This window comes from Eleginops maclovinus, chromosome 10 (assembly GCF_036324505.1).
Source record: "Eleginops maclovinus isolate JMC-PN-2008 ecotype Puerto Natales chromosome 10, JC_Emac_rtc_rv5, whole genome shotgun sequence".
NCBI classification, from domain to species: domain Eukaryota; kingdom Metazoa; phylum Chordata; class Actinopteri; order Perciformes; family Eleginopidae; genus Eleginops; species Eleginops maclovinus.
Genome location: NC_086358.1, coordinates 6,615,538 through 6,631,125, shown reverse-complemented (window position 1 = coordinate 6,631,125; position 15,588 = coordinate 6,615,538). Strand labels below are relative to the sequence as shown.

The following is a 15,588-nucleotide window of genomic DNA, read 5'->3' as shown; positions in this document are numbered from 1 at the left end:
TAAATGAACAAACACTCATCGCTGTATTGCTTGTGTCATCAGTACAGGAAGGCTCTCGGAGTAGAAATACAGCAGGGAAAGCTAATCCCACCATCCAGAGGACGAGTGCATGGCATTTCCAATACAACCCAAACCCCATAAACTCTTAATGCTGTGTTGGGAGCCGCGGGGGCAGAGGAAGGGGAGGGCGGTGAGGATTTGGCAGCAACATGCTAGTACCAAGACATATGTGGCATGCTGATAGCGGCAAGAGAGGTGCAGCTCACACTGTGAAGAAGCTTTAGAGGGGTGCTGATACGCATCCATCACTTCCATCGTTTCAGGATACTAGCTACAGGCCTCACCACTCTGGAAGTGGGTGGTTGAGTAATTGCACACAGTTCAAAGCAAAGATTAAGAATGTGGATCATTTTTGTAGCAGTATAGCACCGATGTTAGATGCGGTTGAAGAGCATTAGTGATCTGTTTAATGGCCCTAAGCGTCCAATTGGGATTGTGAACAAAGTGATAATTTTTGCGGGGGTTATTTTTAGAAATGTGACAGGAAAAGTTGGATTGGTGCTCATTGCCATCTGTGCAAGAGAATAAGAGAGATGCAAGGGAGAGTTTCGAGTTATTCATGGTGACATCCATGTGTGTGTATGTGTGTGCGCGCGTGTTGGAGAGACAGAGAGTTAGAGAAAATAGAGAGAAAAATCCTAGTGTCACAGTATCTTAGCAACTGCCTCCATCTCCTTGGAGACAAGAGCTGACATCATTTCCTGTCTGTGAGAACTCACTTTTGGTTTGTACACAGTGTGTTTGCGGGTATGAGCTCGAGCGCATGTGTGTGTTTGTTGGCGTTTGTCCACGTTCATATGCAGATGTAGGCCCGCAGTATATGCATCGATGCAAACATGATGTATTCTGGGGTTTCAGAGATGCGTTTAAGAATATAGCTCTGTTTAAACTCAATAAAAACAAGAGAAACACTCATTTTCTCTCTCTCTCACACACACACACACACACAGACTCTACTTAAAGAGCCTTTTGGGTGTTTTTGAACTATTCATTTAGAAAATGGGACCTTAAATGGATTTGTGATATTGTAAGAACACCACCTACACTAATAAATGGTCCAGTTCTAAATGGCTATCGTTTTCCTTTAAACTATTTGAATGCCCCTTTCTTCTAGATTGTAGCTCATAAAGGCGGTTTGTACATTGCATTACAAGGTTTTTTCCGTAAACATAATGTCCCTAATGGGGACTGTTATTTTGTTTTCTGTCCATTTTTTACTTTCTCAGCCAAGATTGTGGACATGTTTGTCAGAAAAGGAGTAATATGAGAGTCTGCTGTTTATGTAGGCCTATCAAAGCAAGCCTATGTGTTATAATGCAGAAGAAATATAATCTCCAACTGCCACCTTGTGATCAGTGGAGTGAAGTGCAATTAGAAAAAGAAATCCTCCCTCAGCTGTCAGTCTTTTTTACTGTTAGTTGGCCATATCTTCTAAATTACTAGCAATGAGAGGTTCAAATCTTCTCAACCTAATGGGGAGACACTACAGGTTAATAGGGTCAGAAATCTAAATACATGTCATCATATAACTCATATGATAAAGACCCTTTGTGTTGCAAGATTTCTGAAGTGTTATGTTTCAATTTGTAATATAACATAGAACTGAATCTGAAAAATTGTAAAATCTTCATCACCCTAAAACTTTGTGAGTTGATGACTTACACTACTTAGATTTGGGAAATGTAATGCTTAGATATGCAAATGAGGCATTACTTAATACTAACTTTTAGTGAATTCAGTAGAGAAGCAGAGGCAAATAAACAAAGTGTTGTGAAAGAATCACCTAAATGTATTTATTGAATATGTTCTTTTCACTGGTCTGAAAACCCTAACTCCTAATATTGACTCGTTCATGAACACACTTGTTTTTGCCTGCATCGAATTTGCCAAAGTATTCATTTCACTGTGAATCTAAAGCTGCCCCCATATGGCAGCAGAGCTATAAATGCATTTGTATGTAATGATTTTGTTTTGCAGATGCATTGAGCAGCAAATACCAAAAACCCAGAGAGATTGATGACACACCTCAAACCTAAAGAAAAGGAAACCTCATTATCAAAGACCTGCAACAATATGTTCTGCAGGAAGAATAGCTCTGCTGGGATTACAGTGCATTTACAGCAGAGGACTCAAAGATATCCGATTGAAACTAAAAGTCAGAGGCTTCATGTTAAAGCAGAGTGAGAACAAAGCAAAAAAAAAGTCATGAAGTTCGAGAGGAATCATGATCTTACAATTTGGTACCATGCTTGTAAGATGCTAAAAATGCATAGAAGAACATGGCCAAGAAAAGGTTGTGACTTGCCAGAAATCTGGGTCAATACATAAAGAATAGAGAGCTTTTGTACTACAAGATTACTATTCCAGTCATGTATAAATCAACAAAGTCAGCAACACAAAGAGTCAGACCATCATACAATTTACAAGATATCCCAGGAGAATCAGCGTCCAATAGTGTGCCAAGCTGATGCTTCAGCAGAATCTGCACACTTCAGCAAAGCATTCTTATTCAAGCACACAATTTCATCATTAAAGTACCCTCCATCAGAAGGAGGAGCAGCAGAAGGGGAGTTGAGGAAGTGAAATAGCTGCTGCAAAACCTAAAGGCAGAAAACCACAACATGTATACAGAGCCCAGGAAATCTAGTGATAGCTAGCTAAACTGTTTGTGTGGCAGGGTGGTGTTTACATGTTATTATTTACACTAAATTAGAAGGTTAGAGGAGATGTAAGGACCGATAATGCATCGCACCCCAGGAAATAGACACAAGACACCGTAGGAAACTCAGGAAATGTTCAGTTCAAATCAACTAAATGTATACTTAAGTGGGCTAATGGTAAATGGGGTGGCAGGCTATGCTAAATGTACCTAAGGTGCTACCATACCCTCAGCAGGTGCAGTCACAGCGAACCACACACAGTAACTAGGTAACACACACGAACACCCCAGTCCACAGCAAACAATGACCGCACTTAGCTCCTCTAAAAATCCCAAAACAACTACAGAAACAAAGCTATTAAAAAAAGATCCCAGTTGGTTTAAACACTATGTTCAAATTGGCAAAATACATACCAAAGCAAAAGCAAAACTAGAAGCAACAAAAGCTAAAAGCTGAACAACAGAAGCTGAAAGCTAAAAGGCAAAAAAAAAGGGCCAAAGATAAAAGCTAGTCAAATCCACTACAAGCAAATCATCCAGCTAACAAAAATGGGCAAAGCAAAGCAGTGGCAATGACTAAAGGCAACACAGATGCTTTAATACAAGCCAAATGCATAAAAGAAGACAAAACAACCTAAACAAAACAGCAGCAGGTGTACCTACTAAAAGGGTCAAATGGAGGTTCAAAATGGCCCCCCATGATGCATACAAACAATTTGAATGTTGGCCACCACTCACCACAGGTATGAGGTTTTAACTAGTGGTGTGCAGTACAATAGGAAACAGGACAAACTAAAAGCAGCAAGTGAGCATATCACAATACAAACCAAGGAGACCAATGTTTCCATGTAGTAAAATACTCTGCCTACCTGTAACACCAGTCAAGACAGACAGGGCCAAAAGGTGCCTTTTACAACCAGCCCTACTGAGGGGAGTGGTCGGGGGAGGAGTCAGGGTTTGAGTTGCATTCAAGAGCACTGAACTCTTTTTGGAGCATTACTCACTACACTTGCATAAACACACAGAGGACTTGCCTCCACAAACTGCGTAAAGTAGGTTCATTTTGTACGTTTTTGGGAGTTCAATGAGTTCAATACTTTGCTTTATGGCCAATTACTTGGAAGACTAATTACAATCCCACTGGCATCTGATGTGGACTATTGTGTTTAGCAAATATAAGCATGCTAACAGGCTACACTTGTGAGCTAGCCAACAATATACCATGTTAACATCGTCACCGTTGACATGTTAGCAGGTAATATTAACTCAGAGCATCACTGCGCAGCATTTCAAGAGCTGCTAACATTTGAGAACATTTTATATTTGCTGTATATCAAAAGGCCATTGGCATCAGGGCTCATAACCTAAACACAGCTCCAAGCATATAATGTTTCACAGTGGCCTGAAGAAAGGACTCAGATGAACGATAAAGGGATCAATGTCACTGCAGGGGCTTGCAGCTCCACATATATTCTATAGGTTTTCTGAGGGTCTTTGTGCAATAGTATCACAGGGTCTCTTGTCAAAAAAATGTTGGTGTAAAATTTGCTCTAACCACAAAAGATCAGAGTATAAGATTGCTTTATTCTGGAATATACAAGCCATAATTGATCCTACATTCTTAATAAGCATCTAATGAGTAACAAAGTGCAACATCAAGAAGACCAAAGATCACTTAAGCACACTGCATATATTAAAAGCAGGCAGCACATGTTGAACCAACATGAAAATGAAAAAAGAGAATAAATTACAAATCACATTCATGTTTAAGACTGAAAAGCCATGGTTGAAATGCACGTTCTCTACAGTCCAACATTATTAATTGTACTTATTCGTTTTTTTAAAAATTCAAAGCAATAATCAACATAATCAGCGAAGAAAGTAGGTACAACAATATTTGGAACGTAGATATTTGAGATCTTTTTTCAGTGTTTAACTTTTGATCACCCTACTTCTTAATTGCTTTGATTAAGTTGTCGGTCCTTCTGTTGGATCGACTTGTTCTTTTTTTTCTTTCCTGGAAGGGAAAGTGAACGAAGTTTCAGCTGCAACAAAGAAAATAGACCAGCGTCAAACTCTTTATTCAAGCTATTACTGTATATATAAGAAAGTAAATACATGGGGTGGGGGTGTTGAATATATACATTTGAAGCAAGAAAAGGTGAGAATATTGCTTTCAAAAAGGCCAGGATTGTGATATTGCTTCATCATTTAGGCTGTTTTCAAAGCCTGTCTTGTTTTCGTGTACAGAAAAACACATCCAAGTACCTTAACCGAAATAAACTGTTTTTATGAAATGCAACACTTACCAATTACTAATATAATACTACACTGTATAGAGAGTATGCTTAACTTGTCGTTACCTTTTGGCGGACCATCTTGATTGCACTTTTATTGATGGGGCACTTAAGAAGTCCCAATTGCTCATGAAACAGACAGTCCACGTGGAGAGCGAGTGCCCGGCTGCCCAGGTCTCTGTGCGGCGGTAGAGTCTGGTCTTTGTTGGACGTGTGATGCATCACCACCAGAATCACAGTCTCACATTTTGATTCTTTGGAACAGACAGAAATCACAGTTAAATGCAGCAAAAAGATACAATTTAATACAACCTTTCCATGTTGGTTTTGATTTCCTGCATTTTTACCTGGGATGCTGGCTAAAGCTGAGAGAACGTCGGTCTCATAACGACTGACAAGTGGGCAGAAGACAATAATAGCTTTAGCTTTATCAGATTGGTCCACTTGCTTTGCACCTCTCTTGGTGAGCTTTTTAAGAAACTCCTCATGAAACCCAAGGGTGTTTCCGGTTTCATGTGAGAAGATCTTTGTCATGTTTTTCTGAAAAATAAGAAAATGATCACATTTTAAGTTGACAAATAACATCTCAATCAGATAGTTTAGATTAATTGATCATATACATTACAATCACAATGTTGAACTTGTGTCATGTTTATGCTATCTGCAGACGAAAAAAAAGCTGAATTGGTAGAAATAGTGTGATTTTAGTCACAGATCTTAAATATGGATCTTGTTACTATTGAATCCTGTTATGAAAATAAGAGATCTAACCGGAAGTTTCGATCTAAACATGCTACCATATCTTTGATGATTTTTGCCCAGGATTCGCCTGGAAAGGAATATGTATCTGTTCATACAGTTAAAATATAATAAAACATTTCAAGTCATTTCCTGTTTTGGAAAAGTAACTTCGATATCTGAACGACAAACAGGTTGTTATTTTTACATACTCAACCCTAACCCCAGGCAATGTAGTAAAACCAATGTTTACACAAAGGGTAGCTTTTAATGTCTATATTATCATCCCCTTTTTACACGATTTACTAAGCTTAATGTACTACCAAAATGCAACGTAATTGTCACAGCGTACAGAAATATTTTCAAACTTTTTCGGTGATATTTCTTAAAACCCTTTTGCCCAAGACGTCGGTTGCACCTCAATAACAATGACTCATAACCATTTGATATTTCAAGTCAACATACATTGTTATAATCGAAGTTATAGTATAGTTGTTACGTGACTCATCAGCCTCTGTCATTTATCGGTAATGCTATGTTTTGGTCTTGGAAGCTTTTACTTTCTGTTTAAATTCAAGATGACGCAATGGCTGCAATGTCCCTATCTGACCAGCAGGTGTCAGTGTTGTCATATGTTTAGTGTAGGCCTAAAAACGATTGCACTGTAGTTTGAGTATAAACCAGTTGAAACTAAACAGGAAATATGTCAATACAGGAATTACAAATGTAAAACATGGCATCATTTTGTGTCTTTATTTTAGCTCTTAACATCTGACTGTAACAGCAACTATTCTTTTCACAACAGATACTAAATATGAAGTTTTTATAACCCGCTTTACATCATGTATGTTCATTGTGTCAGCATCTGAAATACTAGACTAACTGACTGCCTGAGGTCAGGAATAAATCAACAAGCTACATTTATATTATTACACTGAGACACAAACATCACTGTGACTGTCACTAAACAAAACAGCGCTATGTGGTGTGTGTCTGCGAGTGGGTGTAAACTGTATCTGTGGGAGTGATGATTTTTCACCCATCTGTAATGTAAAGGGTACTGGATCATCTGTATCTGCACCGTCAGAACAGGCTGACGTTTCCTCCTCAGGCTTCACTTACCTCTGACAAATGAGCAGGGCGTCTGATGGAGTGGTCAGTGGGCAAACTATGGCCTTTATTCAGTGATCTCCACAAGAGAACCAGCAATGTTGAGAAAATGACATTCAGCTTTTACAGACATGCGATTGCCTTTAATGATTTCCATAAGACGTACATCATTATGTTCTTTCATATGAGAATCATGTTGTTCACTTTTGCTTAATCAAAGCTTTTTCAACATTACAAGTAGAGGAAAAAAAGGCTACAACCATTGTTCTCTTCACAGGTTAATACTGTTTATATGTCTAATGTGTCCTTTCATATAGGATCTGTATAAGAAGGCATTAACATAAATTGTTTCACATCAGTCTAAAAATGGATGCCACCCTCCCCTGTAATAACGTTAAACAAGACATGTGTTCAGTAAATTGAACTCAGGTTAAGCTGATTTAAGGGCACCAGCTTCCCTGATGAAAAAAACCAGCGGCAGCAACAAGCCGCACACTCAGCAGAAGTGATTATAACATTTAATCACAGAGCCCTATAGCCGAGCGTTGCAAGGCTTCTCGCCCTAAGGTTTGATTTACCCGCCCTCTTCCTGAGGAAAAATCTCATTCACTAGACGGATTGCTGAGCGGGCCTCTCCGTCCGGGCCCTATAAATCATTCTTTAATCAGAGGCCTCTGAGATTGGGCGCAGACACCCGCGGGAGCACCGCTGTGACACCTCAACTCCTCCCTGTGCGTCTCTGCAGTCTGGGGAGTTTTTATCCTCTGCTGTTTCTTCCTCGAGGTTGTCTGCATTTGTATCAGTCATGAGGAAAGTAAGAGGGATGACCCGCCCTGCCCTGCACTCTGCACCCAAACACTTCCTGTTTAGAAGAGATTGATTCCACAGAACACCAGGAAGTTGTTTTTGAGGCTGCAAGAGAATGTAAGCTATGGGTCAAAGCTAACTGGGTAAAGCAGAAAACAAAGTGGGAGCAAAGGAGGGTTAATGGGAGCCCTGAGCTCATTTTTGCCCCGGGGTCCCACAAAGTGGTTATCCGGCCATGCTGAGGATTCAAAAATGGAGACCACTTCCTCTCAATTCTGTTGCCAATAGTTCCTTAATAACTAATAAAGAATGATGGCTGACATCTCTGAGTGTTTTTATCTTGTTGTCTGCAAACAAGACGGGACAACAAAATAAATATTACATAATCAGACCGATGGGTGCTTGATCACAGCAAGATAATCTGTTTGTGGGTTACCGACACTTGTATTGTTGCTGCTTGTTATTGTCCCCAGCAGATCTGGTTGAGAATTGAGAGCAGTTCTTTTTCTGAAAATAGTTCATATGAAATAGAATTCAAACAAATATATGTACTAAAGTCTAAATGTATATATTGGTGCAAAAAACATACCCAAGAAATGATAATACTGCTTCACATTAGAGCTAAGTATTCTCTTCTTGATTCGTTTGGTTATCATTGTAATGATGAATCAATTTGTTTTGATGATAAAATGTGAGAGAACAGTGAAACATGTCTTGGTTTGTCTAACTTCCAAATGTGTTGAAAACCAAGATATTCAGTTTACCATTATCCCAAAGGACTAAAGGAACCACTGTGTTATGGCTTTTGAGAAGATGGTACAATTCAATTATTGGTTATCAAAATAGTTGCATATTCTTGCCTCTTAACTCATTGATAAATTGACTCATCGTTAAGCTTTACTAAGAACAAATCACTCAATTTTAGCTGAAAGGTTGTCCAATGCCGATGCTCCACTGAGGTTCAAGGTTTATTATTTGAACCAGCAGTTAAGAAACCAATTTCACCGCAAGATCCATTCTGGAGCTTTTGATCATATGTCATGAACTTCATCAACAGATGGAGTTCACCCAGCTGTCAAGGAATTATAAATTACGTTCAACAGTTTATTAAAGAGAAATGATCAGAGCACTTTTAGGAAAAATTGTAAGAACAGAAGAAAACTGATTCAAGTTCAACTCAACTGGCAGTTGATGCGTTAACACTGGAAGTGTGTGCAAAAACCATGAAGTAAAACCACATTTCTATATCCAATATCCAGTATTACAGAAGTATTTCAATATCCTGAAATGTTACCCAGTTCACATAAACTGAAAAAGATTAGACCCAGCTGGATGACCCAGCTTGCTGTGGATGGATTGCTGCAGGTCAGGATCATGGGAAATATCAAAGTGTGAATGTTTATGGAGTTTCATCAGGAAGTTTTGATACGTGCTGTTGGTGTTAACCATATTCAGTTTAAATGTCACAACTCGATCATACTCATAAGTGTTGCTTCAGTCTTGCCAACTACTACTTGAATTTAACCAACCCATACTGTATCTCACCTTTGCCTGAAAAAAACATAAACACATGGGGGGTGTAAAATAAACTCCAATGTGTACCTTTCAGCAGCTATATAATATACTGTATGTGCCATAAAAAAGGAACCTGCAAGGGGAGAAGTGAGTATGAAGATGAAGAGAGATGATTTTTTTATTTATTTTTTTCAAAATGCAAAGATGCTGTGACGTCACCATGTTGAAATATTTTTCTGTCGCTCAGCCGGTTTGGAGCTATCATAGCGCGCGCACTCCCACTGCTTCTCGCTCGTGCGTGGTGACCATGGAGACGTCCCGGAGTTTTTTTTTTGTTTTTTTTAAGGAGGATGTCATTTCCAAACTCAGTGTGCAGCGAAGGATGCTTTTTCAATTAACGCACTGAGGAGATGGGACACAGATGGATTGTGTTAATACGCTCCGCGATGAACTAATGGAAGTGTTGACTACCAACTGACAAGACGCAGAAGTTGTCTTAATGTTCTGCTTTGGACAGTTCGGCCACTTAAGCGACTAAAACAATCAGAAAGGACGGAACGAAAAGATCCATTAGAAAACCATGCACTGTTCATATCCATGGAGAGATGGCATGCGTGCTCCTCTTCAGTCGACTTCATCCCTTCTCACACCGGCTCACAAGAACATCCATTTGCTTATTATCGCTTTTCTTGTCTTATCTGTGCTACTGTGCACTGTTCCCTGCCGATACCATCATGCAAAAGTCAGGTGATCCGACGCCCAGCTGTCAGCGCGTCCTGGCGGATGGAGCCAAAAGGCGCATTCAGAAAACACCTTCATGCGTTTTGCCTTTGGATTCGAGACCGATCAACGCCGAGGTTTCCCGGCTGAAATCCGACCAAAGACCTCCTTCGACTCTCCACATCGACACCCCGAGTCCTCCCATGGGTAACTTAAAGTTTGGGAATAAAAAGTTACCAAATGCTATTATAGTAGGGGTGAAAAAAGGAGGCACCAGAGCTGTCCTGGAGTTCATAAGGATTCATCCGGATGTGCGAGCAGCTGGCACCGAGACACACTTCTTCGACAGGAACTATGACAGAGGTCTGGAGTGGTACAGGTAAGAGCATGACCCACCTGCACAGGTAGCTACATAATGCATGTAAAACTGTCTTCTAATGGATAACCACGATAAATGTGTTAGCCAAGAAATCCAATATGTGTCTTATTGCATCAGTTACATTTATATTACCCCTGTCACTGTTTTGCAGTTATGTGAGAGGTGTGAGTAATTATCAGCTTCAATTAGTAACAAGTGTAGACTTATAATTTGGCTGGTGCCTTCAAAGACTCCTGGGAACGTCTGGACATTTAGTGCTGATGGTTAGCTGTGTCTGCATCTTGACAATCTGCTCATGCCTGGCCTCCACAGCTTAACTGAGTAATGATTATATCAAATCATGTCAAATGAGGATGATGATAAAGACGATGAAGATATTTCATCAATAAAGGAGTCGTATATCATTTACATTTCAATATGAAGTGACGTTAGACAGGTTTTAAGCCATATTTATTCCTATTTAATGTGTGAGTCCACTTTTTTTAGGATGTTTCCTTATAAAATACTTCAAATTGTTGAAACAAATGGCAAAATCTGATATAAATGGTGGCCTCGGTCTCCTGCCAGTTATTGTAGGGCAAGTGCCTCTGAAAATAATGTCCAAATGAAGTCAGCTGCTTTCTGGTAAAACCTTTCCTTTCTCTCTTCCCTTGCTGCCTCTACTTTATATTGGGAGGTGGGCAGATATGCTTTATGTGTTTTCTGCCGTCTCTCAACTCATTTTGTCTCTTATTGCTGGAAACGTTAGAGGCTCCAGCTCTGTTTACATTTGCACACTTGTTTAGATTTACCGTACAGCCATTTGAGTTCTCCACAAAAAAAGAAAGTCAGGGCTCTTCAGGCAAACGGTGTAAACTGCGACATGCGGGCCTTCTGTTGCCGGCAGGCCCCTGAGCTATTGTCTTGTTTGTATGCAATTAAACTAATCTCTAAATGAATAAAAATGACACCTTATTACAGATGGACTCGAAATGCTATGATTTAGTCAGGAAATATAATGCATGCTGAAAAGAAATCATGCTCATAACACACACACTTATGGTAATGATCAGCTGTCATGCAGCCTGCAGGAGGGATGTGTATCAGCAGATTCATCAAATAATTATGAAATGAAATGATCTCCACTAATTGGCATTCTTTAGTGTGGTGAGCCTTTTTATCTCACATATGTGTGTCGGAGTCGTAAACCCTCGCCTACTACACCACTTCGATTGTCAGCTGTCAAAGCTGGTGAGAAAAAAGGTCAAATGCCATCGCACCGACTTTGAGTATTGATTTCAAAACAAACAGAAGCTTCCCAGGAAACTCTCAAACAACACTCACCAATAAAGGCCATACTGTTGATACAGAAATGTAAAGACATGCAATATTGACACAAGATAAAGCAGCAATTAAATTAATTTAGTGGTGGTTTTGGGAACACTTCCGCCCCCTTTTCAATAGTCTGTGCCCTATGGTCTCTGGTGTTCATTTTCCAGCTATAGTACGGTATCATCTAGCTAGAGTACTTACCTAATCTCTATCTAGTTAAAGAGGCCCTATTATTCATTGTTTGCAGTTTCCCTTTCCTGTAGTGTGTTATATAGGTTACAAAGGCTAAAAACCCCAAAGGTCCTTCCATAGGGAGTTTCTCTCCCACACTCCCCCCCCCCCCCCCCCCCCCCCCCCCCCAAATATGAACCTGAGAATGAGCATAATAGGGCCCCTTTAATGCCACTTTGTGTAGGGATGTAGCATTTCTGAAATGGGGCCTCCTTGGTAGCATGGAAAATTGCAATGAACATGTTTTACCCTTTCCTAATGTTGTGTAGACCAAAGATAAACCAGTTAAATCAAGGAATACTCTTTTCCTGCGGCTCTACTTACAGGCTGCTTCTTAACTCTGTCATGGTCTTTGATGGTTTCCGATCAAACTTCAAACTTTTACTCTGTGAAGGCATACCTGTTTAATTCATCACTTTCAAAGACGACAATGGCCTAGTTTGAAGACCCAGAAGTAACCTACCAGAGTCACTGTGCTATATGTGTGCTCTTTGCATTCACTGTGATTTATTACTCTTGAACGTGGCCGCGCTGATGAACGGGAGAGCTGTCTGCAAGACAATTCTCCCGTGAAAACAGATTACCATAACTTTGTCTCCTAATATCATTTACATGAAGAAACTAGGTTCAGGGCCAAACTGGAGCTTCTCAGCTCTCGATATTGTGCCGTGCATCTCACTTTTAATCCTGCCCTAAATAATAGAACAAATGCACACTTTTCCTTCAAACTGAGTGAATGCAAGGACGCCTTGTCCTCTGTGTCTGAATCTGTTAGCCTTTGTAGGAATCTGAGCATTTTTAAACAGCAAGGAAATGTCAGCAAAATACACTTGAATGTAAATGAGAAACCTTTCTCTTTCAGGAATGTTTACTTTGTGTTTTCATCTTTCATTCAGAGGTTTAATGCCAAGGACTCTCGAAAGCCAAATCACAATGGAGAAGACACCAAGCTACTTTGTGACAAAAGAGACGCCAAACCGAATCTCTGCCATGTCCCGGGACACCAAGCTCATCGTGGTGGTGCGTGACCCCGTCACCCGTGCAATATCAGATTACACTCAGACTTTGACCAAATCTCCCGACCTGCCCAGCTTCCAGGATCTGGCCTTTAGGAACCAGAGCCTGGGCATTGTGGACACATCGTGGAACGCCATCCGCATCGGCCTGTACGCTCTGCACCTCGAAAACTGGCTCCGTTACTTCCCTCTGGCTCAGATCCACTTTGTGAGCGGAGAGCGTCTTATCACAGACCCTGCAGGGGAGTTGGCACGAGTGCAAGACTTCCTTGGGTTAAAGCGCATTGTCACAGACAAACACTTCTACTTCAACCGCACCAAGGGCTTCCCCTGCCTGAAGAAGCCGGAGAGCAGCGGCTCGCCTCGCTGCCTGGGCAAATCCAAGGGCAGGACTCATGTGCAGATAGACAGAGATGCTATTGAGCAACTGCGGGACTTCTATAGACCTTACAACATAAAGTTTTATGAAATGGTGGGTCATGACTTCAAGTGGGAGTAGAGGTTGCAGTGATATTTTTAAATGGAAGGAGAAAGATTTATGTATTTCACAAACTCAAAAATAGGATGCCTGCATTGATATTACATGGCTAAGGCAAATGGAGAACTATCAGCAGTCTCCCGAAATCTGAAGAGTGAAACTGAAAGCAGTACTATTTTTTGAAGGGACTCTACTGAATATAGCAAAATCTATGACGACATTGCTTTTGCACTTGTAATGATCAGTTACCAGCCCGCGTCAACATCTTGTTTGTTGCCAGATATAGTCATCATTTCAGCTTCAGGATCACAACATTTATTTTCCTGCATTATAGCTGACTAGATCCCCCATTTGCTGACTGCTTTATATAAAAAAGGACATTCCAGGGATTGGGATTAGTTCCTCTTAAAACCTGCTTCACTAATCAAGGCAGGGCTTGAAAGCAAGACCTTGGAAAATGTCAGCAAAGCCTTCAGGGAGAGGAGAATTAAGCTGCAGCACTGTGGTGGTAAATCTGAAATGTAAAGCCATAACGCAAGTGAGAGTCACCTAATATCACTTACTGTTGGTCTCATCAGTTTCTATACAGAGAGGAAGGGTTTCTGTCTCCTTATTTCCAGCATGAATCCGGTAAGTTAATACATGCAGCGCTTCACTTTGTTCTCTGTGCTTTATTTGCCAAATTTATATTTTTTTTACAGAAGTATTTAATCACATGCCTCAGCCACAATGCTTGTCCATGAACTTAATTAAATGAAACAGAAGCACAAATATACTTTGGACGTTTATTTCTGTCTCCTCTGAAACATTTACCTTCATGTTGTTCAATGCCTGAGAGCAAAGCTAAGAAAAACTTCTGATTCTGTACAGTACCTTCCTTTTCTTGTCAGTGAAATTTGTGGTTTTCACCAGATAAGTCCACTTACATCCATCCCCTGTGGTGGGACTGAAAACATACTCTTTGAGGTTTAGTGCATGCTGTAAGGTTTTGTTGTGAGCTTCAGTGGTGGTGGTAGGTGTAAGGAATTTCAATCACTTTTCAGAGACAAAGCAGGGTACACCTAGTTGTGGCAGGTTATCAAATGCATTCTGGGACTGCATGTCACATGATTGCGCTGGAAAGTTTGGGTTTGGTTGCATGGTCTGAATACTAAAGCCTGACCGTCGGAGTGAGAGCCAGACTCAAACACGCTGAAAGAACACAGAGGAAACTACCTTCAGATACAAAAACAAGGTTGAAAGAGATTATCTTATCATCATCAGTCACTCAGTTTCCACATAACACATTATGATGTTACAGGTAAAGCTTTTGATCACCGTTTAAATGTATGCTTGAAACTAAATGGTAATTATTGAGTATACAGTGCAAGGTATCAATGGCAATGTTGAAGTACTAGGGGAGAAATCCATGGGGAATAGGTGTGCTCAAAGAGAAAAAAGTATCTCTTTATGTATTCATTTGGTGAGTACGGGAATGTGACAAGGCATGAAAAATGACTAATTAAATTAGATTATTTTTTTTTTTAACACAAGCCATCTAGGAAAAACATGTTTTTCAAATATGGATGGTTTATGTCAGTATGATCTTAGAATAAGGATAAAATACTTACCGTTGGACAACATACAGTGAGAATATTGTGGCAAACTGTACAAAAATACATGTGATATACCTGAATAACAAATATGACTTGAGTCCAAATATTGTTTTGACAGTATGCTAGAATCACGACAAGGCTTTGAAAGATTGGGACATAAAATAAAAGTATTTTTGCAATAATTGGCTGTAAATTTAAAAAAGAGTTTAAGTGTGATTTAGTTTGAGGTTGTCTGTACTTCTTCCCTTGTACATTCATCAGTGGAAGCCCATTTGAGCTTAGCAATGATTATTAAATCAATATCCTAAAATTTAGATCCACAAGCAGACACATCGACAGTGCATCTAGACTTGTGAGGATTCACTGAAGTACAGAATACCGAGCAGCAGAGACTTACTCAGCATGTTAAAGTGTATCTTTCAATATCTCAAGTATCAGACGTTAGAACATTGAACTCTGAGTTTCCTTAACTAATAAGATTCATTAATAATGATTTGGCTCTCAGTGAAATGTAGGACATGTTGGTCCTCTCTGTTATCTCCCTACCTCAGAAGTCTAGTACTTTTCATCTGTTTGAATACCTCTTCATCTGAAGCCTTACTGAATTTGCATGTAACAGAGTGTGCTTTGAAGATTTCTCTGTTTTTGACATAGAAATACTGACAGTGGATC

General features: G+C 39.9%; 1 protein-coding gene and 1 long non-coding RNA gene across 2 annotated transcripts; one reads left to right on the top strand and one right to left on the bottom strand.

The window, feature by feature from the left end:
* Positions 1-4,283: 4,283 nt before the first annotated feature.
* Positions 4,284-6,321, bottom strand: LOC134870349 (uncharacterized). Its single transcript, XR_010166551.1, has 4 exons — positions 6,220-6,321; positions 5,364-5,556; positions 5,083-5,270; positions 4,284-4,764 (listed from the first exon to the last, which is right to left on the bottom strand). It is a non-coding gene; the product is annotated as an uncharacterized LOC134870349 (long non-coding RNA).
* A 3,395-nt stretch (positions 6,322-9,716) lies between these two features.
* Positions 9,717-14,536, top strand: LOC134870348 (heparan sulfate glucosamine 3-O-sulfotransferase 2-like). The gene is made up of 2 exons (XM_063892481.1): positions 9,717-10,285; positions 12,724-14,536. Exons 1-2 carry the CDS (start codon positions 9,792-9,794, stop codon positions 13,340-13,342), a joined length of 1,113 nt encoding a protein of 370 aa, XP_063748551.1. The 5' UTR covers positions 9,717-9,791; the 3' UTR covers positions 13,343-14,536.
* Positions 14,537-15,588: the final 1,052 nt, after the last annotated feature.